Source organism: Belonocnema kinseyi, chromosome 7 (assembly GCF_010883055.1).
Source record: "Belonocnema kinseyi isolate 2016_QV_RU_SX_M_011 chromosome 7, B_treatae_v1, whole genome shotgun sequence".
In the NCBI taxonomy this organism is placed as follows: Eukaryota; Metazoa; Arthropoda; class Insecta; order Hymenoptera; family Cynipidae; genus Belonocnema; species Belonocnema kinseyi.
Window position 1 is genome coordinate 94,180,525 of NC_046663.1, and position 18,756 is coordinate 94,199,280.

Consider the following 18,756-nt stretch of genomic DNA (forward strand, 5'->3'; position numbering starts at 1 on the left):
GAATTTTTTTCTCGCCAAATGTGGTCGTTTTTTTTTAATTTCTTCTTTCAGCTGCTCTAATAATGATGCATAATATTCACCAGTGATTGTTTTACCCTTTTCAGAAGGAGGTCAGACTTTTTTAGAACTCAACAAAGATCAAGAAAACCCTTCTAATAAAACTGCTGATTCAAGCATGAAGCACTATTCTTTCCGAGGCGCTGCTGAAGCTGTAGATGTTTTTCCTGCAATGTTTCCGGATAGCCAGATAGCAATTAAAATGAATCTGCATAGAAATAAAATAGCATATATCATTGAGCACGGCCTAGCACACCATTTCCAAAAAGTGCTCAGAGAAACTTTAGAATTTTGCAGTCATATTGTCATAGGGTTCGACAAAAGTTTGAACAAAGTCGCTCAAAAGAACCAAATGGACTTACTGGTATGATATTGGGACAACATGGCAAATGAGGTTACCACCAGATACTTCACTTCTGTGTTTCTCAAGAAAGTAAAAGCAGTTGACTTAAAAAATGGAATAATGGAAGCAATTGGTGCTAAAAATTTAATTAAAACACTCCAAATATCCATGGACGGTCCTAATGTCAATTTTAGCATGATTAAAGACTTGAAAAAAGAAATTGCATCACATTATCCTGAAAATCCCATTCTCCTGGACTTGGGCAGTTGCGGTTTGCATGTTGTGCATGCAAGTTTTAAAGCAGGAATGCAAAAAACAGTGGGACATCAACGTAATTCTAAGTTGTTTATATCTATTTTTTAAAAATGTTCCATCCCGCCGTGGGCATTATACTGAAGTAACAAAATCTGATATATTTCCTCATAAATTTTGCAAAATTAGATGGGTGGAAAATGACGAGGTACCCAAAAGGGCTTCTGTGATGTTGCCAGAAGTGCGTGTATGGGTGAAGAATGTTGAGGAACAAGGCAAGAAAAATCCTCTCAACAATAATCATCACAGTTTCAAAGTTGTATCTGACTTTGTAAAAGACAAATTCGTTGAAGCTAAACTGGAGTTCTTTATGTCTACTGCGTCTTTAGTGGAAACATTTCTTAGAGAGTTTCAATCTGACGCTCCTCTGGCACCATTCTTGTATGGAGACCTCACACGTTTGATGACTACGATTATGGAACGATTTATAAAAACTCAGGGTTTAGAAAAAGCTACTTCCGTGAAGGATGTTAACGTAACTGAGCCTGAAAATCTTCTCTCTGTTCGTGATGTGGATATGGGTTTCGCAACAAAAGGCGCTCTAAATACTCTTATCAAGAAGGGAGTTGAACCTGAACGAATTACGAATTTTAAAACTTACGCTCTTCAGTGCTATATTGCTATGACACAAAAACTCATGAATCGCAGTCCTCTGAAGTACAAATTGACCAAATGTATTTCTTGTTTTGATCCTACCGTAATGTTGGAGAGTGTTTTAGTGGCTAGAAGGCGCCCAACATCCTGCTTAGACATCCTGAGCATAGAAAATTAATGGATTCTAGGATCAGCAGCAGACAGAATTAAGATTGAATACAAAGATTTATGCAACTTATCTGGAACCATTGAAGCTTTGAAAGCTTTTGATCGAAAGGCATCCCGACTCGATCATTTTTGGATGAAGCTCATATCAGATTACGGAAAAGAATGCTCAGATTTATCATCATTATTAAAAATGATTTTTATCTTATCGCATGGTAATGCCGCAGCCGAAAGAGGATTCTCCATTAATGAAGATTGTTTGGTTGAAAACCAAAGAGAAGAAACCCTGATAGGCTACGAGTTGTGCATGACAGTGTCAAAGCTGCTGGGGGTGTCAAATCGTTGCCAATAACGAAAGATTTGATTCATGCTGCGCGTAACGCTCATTCTCGCTATATTGAATTAAAGAAGTCTAAGGAGACATCAAGTGAAAGAGAAGTGGAACAAGAAACTGAACGTAAACGGAAAAGACAGGATATTTTACAGCTTCAAGCTAAAAAGCAGAAAATCGTGAAAGAAGCTACAGCACAGGCAGCATTGATCCAGGAAGAGCTGAATCTTCTGACTCAGACTAGGAAGAAGAAATCTTAGATTTTTTTAGATTATCTGCTTTTACTCTAATGAATTTCTAATTTATTTTTGTTTAAAAGTACTTATTCTTGTTGCTTATATTACAATATTTTATTACAATATTTTATTACAATATGGTAAGAAGCAAATTGTGATACCAAATTATTTGAAATGGAATAAACATATTTATTCACGTGCAACAATCATTTAATGCTCTTGAATTAAAACTTAGAAGATTTTACAATTTTATCCTGAAAACCCCGAGAAATGACCGCTTTCTTTTTATTGTGTAAAAAAAACTTATGTGATTTGAAGAATCAATGTGTTACAGGATGTTTAGAAAAAATTTCCGCAGAATCGCCACCCTGTGGATTGGAAGAAGGGGTGAAATCGAGTGGCCTGCTAGATCTAATGATCTGATTCCTCTCGACTATTTTCTTTGGGGTTATTTAAAGAGCAAAGTATACTCAATTCAACCGCAAAGCTTAGACGAATTGTAGAATCGGATTCTGCCATAGGCTACTTTGATTGATAGGGAGATGATTCGTAATGCTGATACTCATTTTTACAATCCCATAGCTTTTTGTCAAGAAGCTCAAGGTTTTCAGTTCGAACATCTTCACTGAAGCGTGAGAGGCAAGGGGACTTACGCTAATCAAGCACCCCAAAGGGAACAGAATTTACTACGTCCACGTCGTTGTTTCTGGGTAACGCTAAACGTAAACGTAAACTGCTTGAAAAAAACCTTGAAAAAGCCTTGGAAATCATCACCAAGATCAGTACAGAGGTCACCAATGAATTTCTCGTTGAAATTTACTTTAGGAATTGCACTGACCTATTGGAAAACGTTGTTTATTTCAAATAACCTCTAACTGACCTTCAACGTTACAATTGACCTATGACTTGAGTACGTACCTGAACGTAGAATTTTCCGCTCTATCGATTGCAGATGTAAAAAAGGGGGTTTCCATTTTAAAAAAATAAAATTGACCTTCAAAACGCCATGAAGGTCAACTTCAAGTTCAAAATGAAGGTCACCATTGAATTCCTCGTTGAAATTTACTTCAAGAATGATCTTGACTTTTTTAAAAAATATTTTACCTGAAGAAATATACAACCCTCCTGGGACTTTTTAGACACCCTGTTGATATCATTGTAGATTTACACTCCTGGAAAGGGAGTTTGCCACAGGCCGACATATTTAATGGGAACTTTTTCAGTGCTTGCGCATAAAAGAAAGAGGGTTTCATTCTACGAAAAATATTTTTTAAACTTAATTAACAACTTAGAAAGGAGGCCTTTAACCTTGACCAAAAAAAAAACACTTTTCATTATTAGTCATAAACTTCAAATAATTGACCTGCAGGCAGGACAAAGTGAAATATTTGGTTCTTTAAATCTTGAAAACAAAAAGTCAGAAAAACCTAAAATTTTCAGAGATTCAATGCCTAATGATGAAATAACTTTTAATCCGTTTAGTATAGATTTGAAGCCCTAATTCGAGGGCGCACAAACGGGCGAATTCAAGCTTATATTTTTGAGGTCATTCTTTAACTTTTTCAGAAGAAGATTCATCATTTTAGTTGACAATTCATCTCTTTGGTAAAAATGGTAATTATTTTGTTGAAAATTGGATTTTTATATATTAATTTTTTAAACTGAAAATGCAACTTTTCACATTTTGGTGGAAAATTGATCTTTTTCAATAAAAATTATTTTTTTTTGGTAGATAACTGATCTTCTTTGTTTGAAATTTCCTCTTTTTTGGTCAAAAATACTACTGTTTCATTGAGAATTAATTCTGTTGTAGTAGAAAATTCATAGTTTTGGGTTAAAAATTCAACTGTTTTACTGAAAAATTATGATTTGGTAGGGAAGTTCAAGAATTTGGATGAATTTTTCTTCTTTCTTGACTGAAAAATATTTATTTGTTGAATATAATTTAAAAAAAAAGACGCTGAATTTAAATTTAAATGTAGAAAAGACAAAGATAATGAGGTTTGGAAAAGAAGATTGAAGGAAGAAAGAATGGTCGGGGAGATGGAAGGGATTAAAGTTAGAAGAAGCAAGTATATATCTTGCAAACGAATGGAGATCATAGAGCTCGTATAAGAGAATGTATAAAAAAAGCAGCAGGCGTAATGAAACGGATATGGGGGATAGGAAAAAGAAGGTTTAAAAACTTGGAGAAGGAGATTGTGGTTATTTGTTACGCTAGTATGGCCGGTATTAGGCTTTGGAACAGAGATATGGGGATGGAAAGAAAAGAAAGTATTGGGAGTTTACAAGAAAGGTATAAAAGGTGGACACTAGGGGCAGGCTGGAGATCGCCAGGATATATGGTGAGAGAAAAAGCGGAAACGGATAAGTTAAGTATTAGAGCGGGAAAGAGGGCATGGCAATTTGAGATGAAACAGAGGGAGAAAAGGGAGGGGAGTTTGCGAGAAAGTGTTTGATTGAGGTAGAAGAAAGGAGAGCGAGGGCGATCGAATTAATGAGATGGGAAAAAGAAAGGAGGTAGTCCTTTAATCCTAGAGAAATAGAATACGGGACTGGAGTAAACTATAAAGAATTGAAAAAAAGGAGAGGGGAAGACAATTAATAGAAAGATGGGGGATGATTGAGGAATCAAAGTCCAATAAATGGTATAAGATGATAAAAAAGGAAGGAGTACCAAAGTATTTAGATAATGGATGGGGAGAGAGAAGGTGGACCAGAATAGTAGATTGGGAAACGAGGTAAGGGAGGGAATGTATTGGCAAAAAGAAGAGAACACAAAGTGTAGAATATGTGAATGGGAGGAGAAAACATTGGAGTATGTATGGGAAGGATGTAGGAGAGGAATGGAGGATAAAGTAAGCTGGCAAGAGAATGTGGTTAAGATTCTAGGGGAGGATGGATTAGGAGAAGAATGGATGAAGGAGTTGGAGGGTGCTAGAAGAGTGGATGAGAGAGAATGAAAGAATGCATGTGGAAAAGGCCAATTGGAGGTATAAAAAAGTGAAAGAAAAAGGAAACGGAATTCGCTTATATTAGAAGCTTAAAAATTGTGCGTAATGGTAATGCAACAGTCAAGTAGACTAAGATGTCTGTGTTCTCATTTTCTCTCTCTCTCTCTCTCCCTCCCTCTCTCCCTCTCCCGATCTCTCTCTCTCTATTTCTCTCACCCTCTCCATATTTCTCTCTCTCTCACTGTCTCCCGCTCTCGCTGTCTCTCGCTTGCACTCTCGCTTTCGATCGCTCGCTCACTCTTTTCCTAATAAGACCTAAATTGTGTTATCACATGAAATAGAGATAAGGAACTAGATATAAGACTTTTCGCCAATAGTTGTAAATAATTGTATATATAATAACTTTATAATTTAATTATTTGACAGTAAATTTAACTGTTTGGTTAAAATTATTATCTTTTTTGGGTGAAAATTCGACTATTTGGACAAAAATAAGACTATTCTGTTGAAAATTTCATTATTTTGTTGAAAATTCAAGTATTTTGTTAAAAGGTAATCTTTTTCGGATGAAAATTTGACTGTTTTGTTGAGTCTGAAATTGTTTCATTATTTTTAGAAAAATTTTATGTTAAAAATGTTAGGATGGAAAATTCAGGTAATTTCCAAAATAAGTTTTTGCTACCATCTTGTTTTGTTCAGAGAAAAATAAACTTTTGCTTGAATCAAGTAAAATTTGTTTTTATCATACCATTTTTCCTAATAATTAACAAATCTTTACCACTAATCAATAAGAAACGATTTTTTTATATTAATGTATTTTTTGCTAAGCGAATGTGTCTAATTGTTCTCATTTCCATGAGCTCAATTCTAGGATTATGTGCAAACCTCTCATGAGCGAGTCAGAGTCATAGTATATATTGAAATTTTCTACGGAAATTGTAGAAAGTAAGCTCATTAATAAAATCAGCATTCATTAATCACTATACACTCTTTTGAAGATTAGTTATTCACATTTAGAAGATTCACTGTCTTGCAGAACATCTCATGCAATTTCATCTTCGTTTCAGCAACCTCCAGACGAATCTCATTCATAAGCAAATTATTGACTTTAACTAATAGAATAAACGGTTTCACGCCAATGACTTATTGCACAATTATGCAGCTTCCGAATCCAAATATAACGACGATGTATGTAGTTGTAGATAAAGACTTTCTTTCCGTGCAAAATACGTTTACTTGTACATGTTTGTTTTTGTAATAATACGTAATATCATGAGATCAGAATTTAACCATCAAACGCTTGTTGTTTTTCTTCACCCTAAGGCAATTAAGACAATTCAAAAAACAAAGACAATTAAAAACTGATGTATCATTTCCGCAATTTTATTTATTACGCATTACAAGTTGATGATAAATTATTGTGATTAATGTATGACGGTACATCCTTTGTAAATCGCAGGAATCATATTCCGTCCGCTTTTTTACATAATCACCCCTTTCCCTTAAATTATAAAAATTCCCTAAAATACATAAGGTCGAGAATCTTGACCCAATTTAACCCCTATTCTCCTGTTTTAAAAGGTTTCGATTCATTATTATGAAGCATAAACATAAATAATCCATAATATTAGAAAACAAAATGTTAAAAAAAAAAGATTCTTTTTGATGATACTAAATTCAAATACAGTGAAACCCTTCTATTCCGTCGTTTTTTGGACTGGCGGCGTTGGGGAAATAACCTGATAGACTGTCGCTTCGGCTGAAAACGCTTTTTTTTGTTCACGCCTGTGTGAACGCCGCACATCTCCTGCAGCTCCTTTTACTCCTATCCGCGGCGCAACGTTAATTCTTGGAAAGGCTATATATAGAAGGGAGAGCCATTGAAGGGTCTCTTTGTATTTCTGAAATGATTTACTTGATATTTTTGTAGATTTAAAGGACATCATCGACAACTTCACAGGCCAAAATGTTCTAAAAATAGGGAGAATACAAAAAATTTTCACGACAATAGAGGATTAAGTTTCTTTAAAATAAAATTAATGGCTATAATATATTTAATCAAATTTTATTCGAAACTACCATGTTATGAGCCTATCAAGCCCCCAGAAAAGTCAGTGTTAAGATAGCCCTTTATTATACCGTCCATCTAGCGGTAGTTAATTAGTTCCAAGCACCAAGAATAACAGCTCAGACAGATGGGACCTACATTAATCGCATGTTTTCATCCACAACCACAGTAACAACAATAGAATCCCTGAAACCTTCAATTATCAGCAATTACGTCGCAGTTTTATAATTGTAAATCTACGTACACTCAAAATCATGGAGAACAAGCAAAATCCCACCCATCAACATAAATCACGAAGTGGAAAAAGCAAAGTAAGATTTAGTACCCTGAAAATCTAGGGTTGAATGTAAGTTGGCCTTCGAGGAATTTGACAAATTGAGAAAACAAAACAGAAGAATGTTCGGTCAGTGATCATCATCATTTATCAAAAAACATTCCCTTCATAGAAGGTTATCGCATTATTTCTGTAAAGTGCTTTCGGACGCTTACTTTTTAGGGGGATCTGTAGGCTTATAACATATCAATTACTCATCAATAATTCTGACTAATTTTCTAATTTATTCTTATTATAAAATCGAGAATGTTTTCATTTTTATGAAAAAGAATTTTTACAACATTAATGAATTGAAACTTCAATTTTAATAATCATCAATATTTTTAAATAATTAAATACAATGATAATAGTTTACATTATTATTATTCAAAAAGGTGCTTTTTTCTTATATATTATATATAAATAATGCTTTTCACAAAGTGCATCTTATATGGCTCGCACGTACGTGTTCCTCAAAAAGTGCGGCCCATATACCTCGCATCCTGCACGCACCACGTGCCTCGCATGCTGTGCGAGTAACGTGCCCCGCACATTTGCTATCTGGTTGAGGACTCAGCTGTGTCATCTCATGCGCGCACGCAATGCGAGAAGATCCGCACGCGATGCGACGCACGTGTGTCGCACCGTGCGCACACTCTGATATGCGGGGTGGTTTCAAATAAAATAGCTTACATCACTCGTAGGGTTACACACGTCTTTACTTGAGGAATTCAATGTGTATAGGATGACGAGACAACACCATGGCCTTTGGGAATGATTTTACTGCTCGTCCTGCAAACATTTACCTCCCCGCGGTAAAGCGTGCCTAACCCTACTTGTGATGTAATATACTATTAAACGCTTCAAGTTGAATTCTCAATCAGAAAGATGAATTTTTAACCAAAAATATTATTTTTTACAGAAAAATACGAATCTTCAGCAAAAAAAAAAGTTTAACAAAGTAGGTTAACTTTTAATTAAGTTGTTGAATTTTCAATGATATGTGTATTGGAGTTCGGCTATGACCTCGGTAGCGTTCAGACGTGTTTAAACCTCGCTCAAAAGATCCTTAGTTTCTGTGAGTGTAATTGGATAAGGTTATGACTAAATACGGAAATCTAAGAATTAAAAATTTGGTAAAGTGAACAGTTAAAGTCACTCAAAATGACAACCAACGAAGACCTCAAAAATCTGATCCTATCGATGCAAGAGTGATTTTTTTTTGCAGAATTTAATATTCTTATTCAATAATTGTCTATGCCTCAATGAGAAACCAAAATTTCATTCAAAAATTCTGAGTTGCATAAAAATTTATATTTTGCCAGTACCTATTTAGTCATAGTATGAATATAGACGTAGGCACTTCGTTATTTATATTCACCTTCTTTATATTAACAATTATACAAGAATGTATTCTAATAAATATTTTTTATTCTGATAATTAGGTATTAGAATGCTTTAAAATGTCAATGCTTGATGCAATAAGTTCTTCAAAATTTCTATTTTTTCTTCTTTTCCATCTGAAACTTTAAGGTTTGGAAATTCACTACTCTAGAGCTTTTATGGCATAAGTTTTTCGTAAGTATGTAACACAGATTTCAAAATCTAACTTCAACCAATTTGAATGCTTTTAAACCTTAGTTTATTTGATCTTATTTTCCAAGTGTTGTTAAATGTTTATTCGACCCCCCTCCCCCTGGAATAGTTAATCAAATTTATTTTTCGATTCTGCGTTGAGGAAAAATTCTTGAATTTCAACGGAAGTTCAATACTTTCCACGGTATTTTAAATTAAATAGTATTTTAATTTTTGTTCCATGAATATTTATTCTTTCATTATTTGGCTTATTTTATTTAACAACTATGTTTTAAATAATTATAAAAATTTGAGTGTTATCGTAATTCAGAGAAGTAGTAAATATTATAAAATAAATCTGAATTTAAATTAACTGTTTAAATAATGGTTAAAAAGAAAATGTGTTCAAATTATTTTTTTTTTACTTACCGCATTATTAAATATTTCGTCCAGTCTATTTTTAGGGTCTTTTCCTTTTTTTGGTCTGATAAGGAGGTAAATTTGTCCAATGTCTGGCAGGCATCGTAAGAATTTTTCAATTATCACCTTTCCTAAAAATCCGGTGCCTCCTGTGAGTAGAATTTTTCGGCCTTTGAATACTTCTGCTACCCTATCTGGAAGCTCCTCTATTTTCGCCTCCGTCATGACTTTAACGCTAATCAGCGTTTCGGATTAATTTTCTGCAACGTATCGAAAAGAAAAAATATTAAATTAAATGCACTAATAAAAAATTTGGAAGTTAATCCTCATTGCAAGGCAAAAAAGAATATTATTCGTAATTAAAAGCTTCTTTGATTAACTATAACGCATTAACCTTCTTGTTCAATCAAATTGAAATGCGCTATGAGTTCAAGTTACATTTTTTCTTTATAGTTAAAGAAGTTAAAGAAAAATTACAGTTAAAGTTACAGTTAAAGAAAACTTTCAATTACAAATAGTAGCATTCTAATATTTTTATCCGAGTTGGAACTTTTGACAAGTATTTATTTCATAATCACTTCATGACATTTCTCCAAGAACAACAAACTTTTTAGATCTAATCATGTCTTCCAATTTTTTAGCACATTTTTTGTTTTTTCTAACGAGTCATACATGTTATTCTCTTTTAATCACTATTGATTCATTCGACCTGTGCACTTTTTAAAAATAATTGGAAACGAGCATACGTATAAGGTGCGATGCACAATACATAGACTGAGAAAAAGGATTACTTGTACTAAGTGAATTTTACTTGACTCAAGTAAGTGTAAGTCCTGTTTATTTTCAAAGAAACATTTATTAGAGGAAAATAAATACGACGTGTTGGTCGAAGGGAAATATTTCTTTGAACCAAAGAAATATTAATTGAAGACAAAAAATATACATTTTACACCGAATGAATGACTCATTGTTTCAAATGAATGTGCCATGAATTGAAATGAATATTTCTTTGAGATGGGGAAATATGAATTGAAGGAAAGAAATATATTTTAAGGTCAAGCAAATATTATATAGGCTCAAAAAACTATTTCCCCACCGCAAATCTCTTCATATTTGAAGCACAAAAATATATCTGTGCTTCAAAAAAATATTTCTTTGGCCTAGACCATGCGCGAGTGCAATAAAGTAGTTAGTACTTCAACTGTAGTACATATTTTCCAAAAAAAGCAACTGGATTCTTTTAGCCGAAATTATAATTAACATTGTTATTAATGTACATATTTATTCAAACAAATCACATACTCTAAAATGTTTATGAACCTGAAACAGAAAAATTCATTGAAAAATCCACCCAGTCGGAATTGAACTTGGGTTCATCGAGTGTGAAGTCCACAGCGTTAACCACGGCACTGCCGCAACATGGAAATTGTTAGGCGGAAAACCATATTTAAACCTCACCATAAATACCAAAGACCCGAATCTGTTAAAAGAATCTAACTTTTTTAATGAAATATATATATATTTCTTTGAACGACTAATCAGATTTCAACGAATTAAGGAACCTCTTGAATTAAGGAAATCATTTTCTTGAATGTAAGAAATATGTATTTCAATCAAGAAAGTATTGCCAAATAATTAATTTTTTTAGATCAACAAAAGATACATGCCTGATTTAAATAGAAATTACTTCTGTTGAAGAATATTTTCTTGATTCTAAGAAATAGGATTCAAGTAAATGCATTTAATTGATGCTAAGAATAGTTTTTTTAGTGTATTGTCGCTTCGTAAGAAGTAATTATAAAAACATTGTTGTTTCACCTTATATAAGATAGTCATGTTTTTTTCATTATCATCAGATTACAATCGAATCTTCATATAAGGTTCGTTCTTCTTGCGTTATTGAATCAATTTATTTTTCTTCAAGCCTCTTCGAACTATTGTAATTGCTTTCATTGCAAAATCTTTACATGGATCACATAAAATTGTATTGTTTCTTTCTGATTGAAAAGAATCAAACATTCTTTCTGGTTCTTCTTTCGAAATAAGGAATTGTTATAAAAATGTTTTAGATGTTGGAATTACATTGTTGCAAGAAAGGGTTGCTTTATGATGAAGTGTAATTGGTAAAGAAAGAAGATAGGATAAAACGTGTGCAATACACGCAGAAAAAAGACATGTAATATTTACTTATCAAGAATTGTAAAGGTTTTCTTGTAACCGTAACAGTATAAACTGTTCTTAAGAAGGGGGTGGTAATGTCGAAATCACTTAGCATGTCGTAAATGTCACAATCAAATTAAGGTTAATTCAACGGTTATCCTTCAGTAAAATAAACCTCTATTCCCTCGTATTACATACTGAACGACATGTAGAATCCACTGAACCGAGATTACAATAGTAGTGCAGTGGATATTACCGAAAGATCAGTACGTGCTACCGATCCGATCGGTTTACTTAACTCGCCCCTAAAGTCAATGAATGGATTCCATCACCTAAAAAACATTCCTTTTTGACATTTCTGTGACAGTCGTCACATTACTCCACATTCCCACTATGCAAGGAAGGGGTTTCATAAAAATAATACAATTTTGGATGGCACAACTTATTCACAGATCGCGTATACTTGAGAGTTTATTGGAGCAAGACGTGTTTTTGTTCCGTGATTGTTTCAGCTGACATATAGATAGGATGTGAATGCTAGCACTTTTGTTGTATGCCACGATGGCATGCTTGGGTATTTAGAAGTCGTTCCCGAGGTCACCACACTCAGTTACATATGCATTTCAAAATTATTTTACAGATCGCAACTCGTATACTAGTGTAGTGGTTAAGACTGTTGACTTGCGTGCTTAGGTTTATGCGTTCGAATCCCCCCCATTGCGTGCGAAATTTTAATTGTATTATAAGCATTATAACTTACAAATAACGATTAATTATAAGTGCATCCGAAAATATTTGTAAGAAATAACCGTGCACTTATTTATTAATTATTTTTTAGCAATACTTTTTGACAATTTATAGTGCTGTCTTAACTGTAGTCTACGCCGATAACATAATTCAGATCTCTTTATATTATTCGTTAAAGTGATATGATAATTCGTAATTGCAGCATCCAGGAACTGTACAGAATAGCGACTGGATCAGTAAAATCTACTGATCCACAGGTCAGCACCACTGGAGAATCGGTACTAGTAACCATCATTGATAGTCAAACTTATTTGCCTATAATTGTAACGTTTGCTGAACTGTCATGTTGTCCATATACGTACTAGGAAGAGCGGTAGATTTAACTTGATTTTCAGTAAAATGTAAAGTTTTTTTTTCTGCGTGTACAATAGCTGACCAAGATATCGGTACATGTCAGTAATAGGAATTTTAAATTGAAAACGGCTTATATTCGATCAAAAAATTGTTTCTGGCATTCAAATTTACAAATTCAAGCTTTCAGTATTGAATAAGTTTTTATTTTTAACATTGAAAACTTATTTTCAAACTGAAGTATTTCAAATTGAACGAATAGTGTACAGTTTCAAAAAGTAAGCTCCAATTTTCAAAATGTAAGAAAAAATACAATTGTATATTTTGATTGCTTCAAACTTAAGGTAATATCAGATATTTACATTTGAAACTTTTAAAATGGAACAATTCCAATCTCAAATCTCTACTGATTGAATAACTTGGAACTTGAATTATTAATTTTTTAAATTAAGGAATTTTATAATTTAAGAGCAAGTTTCACAATTTTATTACCTAATTCTAGGTGCTTTTTGAAATTTGATTACTCAAAATTAATTCTACAGCCAGCTTGCTAATATTTGTTTGTTTTAGATCCCCTTAAGTACTAATTTTTTTAATTATACTCCTCAAAAATGTTCATAGATGCTTCCTAATTCGCAAGCATCTTCTAATTGTATATTCTTTTCAATAATAATTCCTTTTAATTTGGATATTAAAATAATATTCCAAGATTTATACTGTCTAAAAAATGCAAGAGTAAGTCACTTTATCGAGAAGGTCATTTGAATTTATCAGAATTTTCCAAAAACAATTTCTCAAAACTTTTGATCACGACATTTGAAATAATTAGTTTAATTGAAAGAAATTTTGTTGAGATATTATGAATAAAAAATTGTATAATCTATAATGTAAAAAATGCAGGTTTCTGTTTTGTAATTAAGGAGTTTTAAACTTAGTCAATTATATGTTTAAAGACGAAGGTCCTCTTGTTTTTTATGTATTAATTTAAAGAACATGTTGACACTTGGTGCATTTTTCGAAGAGAAGGCCAGGAAGATTGGGCCATCCTGAAAATTGTTTAGTTAGGGTGATACCACTGAATGGACTCGAAAACTGCAATTGCCAAACATGAACAAAATTTAAATATGCCTTACTGCCAGTTCACAGAAAAAATAGAAGATAAACTTTACATCGATTTCTGATGAAAGATTCTCTGCAACAAGAATTAACTTTACAGGATAAACTTTAACCAAATATCGGTTAAACTTTCTTTTATTTTTCCATGCCAACACATACGTTTTGAAAAACGCAAAGTTTTCTGAATAAAACTGTGTATCCCTCTAAAAAATTTCCTGCCACAAATTCTATCATTACTTTATTCTGTGTTCAGTGTGGTTAGGTTTTACGAGAAATATATCTTACGAGCCTTTTGCAGCCTCCGAGATCCGACATTTTTATTTTCCGGGATTTTTATTATATATTATTTATTGAAACACAGTTCGCACAAAAAAATAAAATAAAAATAAACGGAAGAATTTTCGAGATTTCCCACTATTCAAATGATTCAAATTTGGAGTTCATGCGTGATATTTTATAACTATACAATAATAAAAGTAATTTGATTCCTGTATTTTCCGTCAAAGGCGATGACCTATTCTTCATAGGGATATCTGAAAAAGGTACTTTGAGATTAATTCTTAAAATATTTAAATTAACGAAATGATCAATTTTATTGATTGTTTTTGGACCTAAATAGTCAAAATATTAGTTAAGCTTTCCTGTAGAGTAACTTTTTTCCTCAATAATTTTCTATAAGATATATACAAAAATTGAAATATTAGTAACCTACTCTTGCATATTTTCCTCTGTTCATTGTTGGTATTACGAAATCCTTATTTATTAAATTTTTAATTTTTAATAACTGTACTATGATATGATTATTTAGATGAAATATTATATATAAGTGCAATTATGATCTTGGTTTTGCGATTATTTAGCATAGAAACTATCACTAAGAAAGGATTAAGGAAATATCCTATAAAATGATCTGCATGCAACATCAGAGAATAAGAACTTTTATAATTAATTTTTTTCTCCAAAAAAAGTTAAAGGTCCTTTTATAGAATAATTTTCCTCGAATCTATGTATACATATGCAAATATGCATGCTAAATATACTCTCAGCTTAGAATTACATTTCTTGAAATTTATGTTCTTATGCAATTTCCATTATTTAGTCTCATTTTTCTAAACTCCATTGAATTTTTTAGTCTTGTAAGATATTTGCTTTTGATTTTTTTTATATTTTCCGAATGATCTATTCATCTGGTAAGGTTAATTTTTGTTCCGGTGAATCTTTCACCTGGAATCGATGTAAACTTTATCTTTAATTTTTCCTGTGATCGTTTGTTCACTACTCGAACCCTCGCGAGATCACAAAAAAAGAAATACAATGTGATAGCTTAATAAACTTAAATTCTTACGTTATAGACTGCACAATTATGCAGCATATAATGTAAAAAATTGCAATGTACGATATTACGATTTTGCGCTATTATAATGCGATAATTACGATATATAGCGCAGGAATTACGGTATATATTGTAATTCATACGATATAGTTTTCTCAGTGTATTAACATGAAAATGTCTTGTTTTGAAAACTATTTATTATCATCTTGATTAAAATAATAAATGAAATATTTAAAACACATTTTAAAAATAATGAATAAAGTTTATAAAAGTGTTTACCTAAGATTCATAATCGGTATTAAAGAGAAATTTATGTATGCACAATCGTGTAGCATATTAAATATGAAGTCTATTTGGGCGACTAATCATTGCTGCATTAGTTGACACTAAATTAAAAATAAAAATAGTGAGTGCACGTTTGGTGCCACCTCATACACTCAAATATGCAAATGAAGAAGAAACGAAAAGTTGGAATGTTGCATATGCAGTTTCGACTTAAAGGAGATTATATATGACATATGCCATATTACTAAGAAATCTCCAGAAGAGATAGTGAAATACATCTTTAATTTACAAGTAGTGCACGGAGAAAAATGTAGAACAGAATTTATTACTTATAAAATGTTTTATGTCGTAGTTGGGCAATGATTACTGGAGATCAGTAATCATTGCCGATCTACGTTACACGCTTCCCTGTTCTTCTGATGTCCATTTTACTTTGTGTGAAAAAGATAAGTTCTATGGGTTTTTCAAATTATTATATTTTCTATATCAAATAACTTGTTTCAAAGTTGATAGTTCAATGTCAAAATGCTAAAAGAAAAACATGAAATTTCCTTTTTTTGTTTTCAAATTTTTGAACTTACAGTCTTAGATTCGCGGGTTGGGACATAAATTTTGACATTTGGGACTGAAGAAAAAAATGTAATAAATATTAACCTATTATTATAAATGTATTCAAATAATTAAATCATATTTACAAGCATCGACTTTTACTGAGTTCCACTTTACTATGTTATTGAGAAGAATAACAACATAGTTTATCAATGAGGTAATCTGACCGATTCCAAAACGTCATACCGAAGTTTTAATTAAGTTATCTATAGACTAAGTCGCAACGAAGATGTTGTTCCTTAACTAATAAAATTATTAGGTTTTCACAAAGTAATCATTTTCATTTTGATCTGTAAATGTTTTATACACTACCGGCGGAAATGATCTACATGCCTGTTTCTGAAGCGATTGCTAAAAATTCGAAAGAAATTAAAAGGTATTTAATGATATTTCATAATCATTTCTGTAAATTAAAAATAATTAACCTAAAAACGAGAGGTGTACCACTTAAAAAATCACGAGATATTCCGTCAGTAATCAGTACGGAATCTGTAAGACTTTGCGTAAGGCAATGTATGTCGTAAAAATCAAAGTAGGAAATCGTCAGCGAAGGCACGTTCGTAAAATCGTTTGGCTAAAACGGAAAATCCGTACGCGTCCAATGCATTTTGATCGGAATCGTTTAGCATTCGTAGCACTCCGTAAGGACTTTGAATGGAACCGCAGGGAATCATTGAGATTCATGGTAGAATTCGTCAATTCGTAGAGGATTCGAGCGCAGTCGCTGCAAGACTGCGCAACCGTGCAAATCTCCGTCCTGCGGTATGCATCGGCATCAGCTGTTCACCACTCACCAAACACTTTTTTGTTGTTATTTTTGGCAGGTGCTACTGTCCTTTTTATTATTTAATTTGCCCTTCTTTCAACATAGAAAAAATCAGTTATTGTGAACTATTGACGACATTGTGTTATTTTGCGCCGAGCAATGCCACCTTGCAATTGCTACGGTTTTGACTTTTTAAGTTCATTATTACATTAATTACCAAATTCTTATATCAATTTGCATCCTTAGTATTGTTATTATCGCTTTAAGTTGAAATAAATTATAAATGTTCTTCAAATCGTTTTTAATGATTATCGTGCTTCGATTTCGATAATCTAACTTTTGTTTGAGCTCCTTCGGCATTAACGAACACATTCTCATCACGTGTCTCGTGAGAAAAAAAGTGTAAAAGCAAATTTTCAGATCTGATTGAAAAATAATTTTTTATTAAACATTTTATTGTACTTTTTGTCTTTTTGTCCAAAAAATTAATTTTTTTTATTTATAATGTCATTTTTCATGAATAAAACAAAAACTACTCGTTGAATCAAAAAAATACTTAATAAAGAACTTTTGGATATTTTTTGGGTGCATAGTTTCTGTGTTTTAATCTTTTTTCGTATTTTGCATATCATAACCGCAAAATGGTATAACTGGCAATTTTCTTTTTCTCGAAAATGTTGTCAGGATAAATTGTTCGAATTTTTAATAAATACGAATTGTAGTACGTACAATTTTTAAATATTAAAAAAATATGGTCTCTAACATTTTCAAAATGCTCTAACTTTTTGATTTTTTATCCAAAATAGCTGGCTAACGAACTAGATCTTTCTTTTTGGTCCCTCAAACTGTGTGCCAAAACACAAGCCAATCTCTTTGCAGTATTTCAAAAGTTATTCAGTATACAGACGTCGACAACGACAGGCAGACAGGTGCCGGCGTAAAAACTATTTTTTTGTGACTCAGTAAGCCTCAAAACATCAAAATTTGATGGATTCTGCGCAAGTCATTTTTCACAAAAATCCAATACCTTCTCATTAGGATGAGAATGTAAAAAGATGATACTTAAGCATAAGTACGTCACTCGTATGTTATACACATTGTCCGACTCCGCGCTTCGTACTCACTGCTTGGATACGTTCGGATTTGTCAAACATTGTGGGACTCAGTACGACTTCGTAGGTCCAACGCTCTGCAACGCTGTCAATGTACAGCGTTCGGAGCTCCCGATTACGCAAAAAAGATTCCGGTTGGTCAATGTCAGAATTCATCAAAATCGTTAGGATTCGCACAAATTCGTTCATTTTGTTCGCACGATTTTGACATAATGTCTCCGCAGCCTCATTATCTTTCGATAATTTTCCAGATTAAGCTTAGTTTTTAGCAAAATTATTATAAATTTGTAGGAATAATTGAAAATATCCAAGAATGGACATTAATTTTTTTCCGATACCTGTTCTCAAGTACCTTCATTTTTATAATATAGTATGACTTTTTTACCCCATAATACCGCAAAAGGTAATAAAATATTGCTTCTAATAAGCCCGAGTTGGAGGCAAAATATTAATTTATTAAAAATATATCGCATAAAAAGTCAAATTTCGATGTTTTTGAAAAATTGGAAAAACTCTGGAAATAATTAGATTTTTATAAAGTTCTTTGATTGTTTTGAAAGGTACATCGCCATAGTATTTTTGTAAATTATGCAGATATTTTTAGAGTTTTTTTTTCTAGATTCTGCTCTAGTTTCAAACTTGGTGCACAACATTTTCAAAATATCAAAAATGAAGGGTCAAAAATCAAACGGGCGTAACCCACATATATTTCGCTTTCAACTAAAATTGTGTTCTATGTACGAGGGTAGTTCAATAAGTCTTTAGAATGAAGTATAAAAACAATTTTTTTTGGGTAAATTTTTTTTTTTTTTAAACATAATCTCCTTGGAGCTCTATACACTTGGTCAATCGCTTTTCAAGTTTTTTTAATCCTTCAGAAAAGTGCGTTTTCGGAAGTTCCTCAAAATA

At 32.3% G+C, this 18,756-nt stretch overlaps 1 protein-coding gene across 1 annotated transcript in view; it reads right to left on the reverse strand.

Moving 5' to 3' along the window:
- The window catches only part of LOC117177118 (putative fatty acyl-CoA reductase CG5065), a 66,033-nt gene that overhangs the window by 41,539 nt on the left and 5,738 nt on the right, over positions 1 to 18,756 (reverse strand). Inside the window, exon 2 of the mRNA XM_033367612.1 lies at positions 9,378 to 9,628. Coding sequence (XP_033223503.1) covers positions 9,378 to 9,593 — 216 coding nt within the window. The 5' untranslated portion in view covers positions 9,594 to 9,628. The remainder of the gene's footprint in view (positions 1 to 9,377; positions 9,629 to 18,756) is intronic.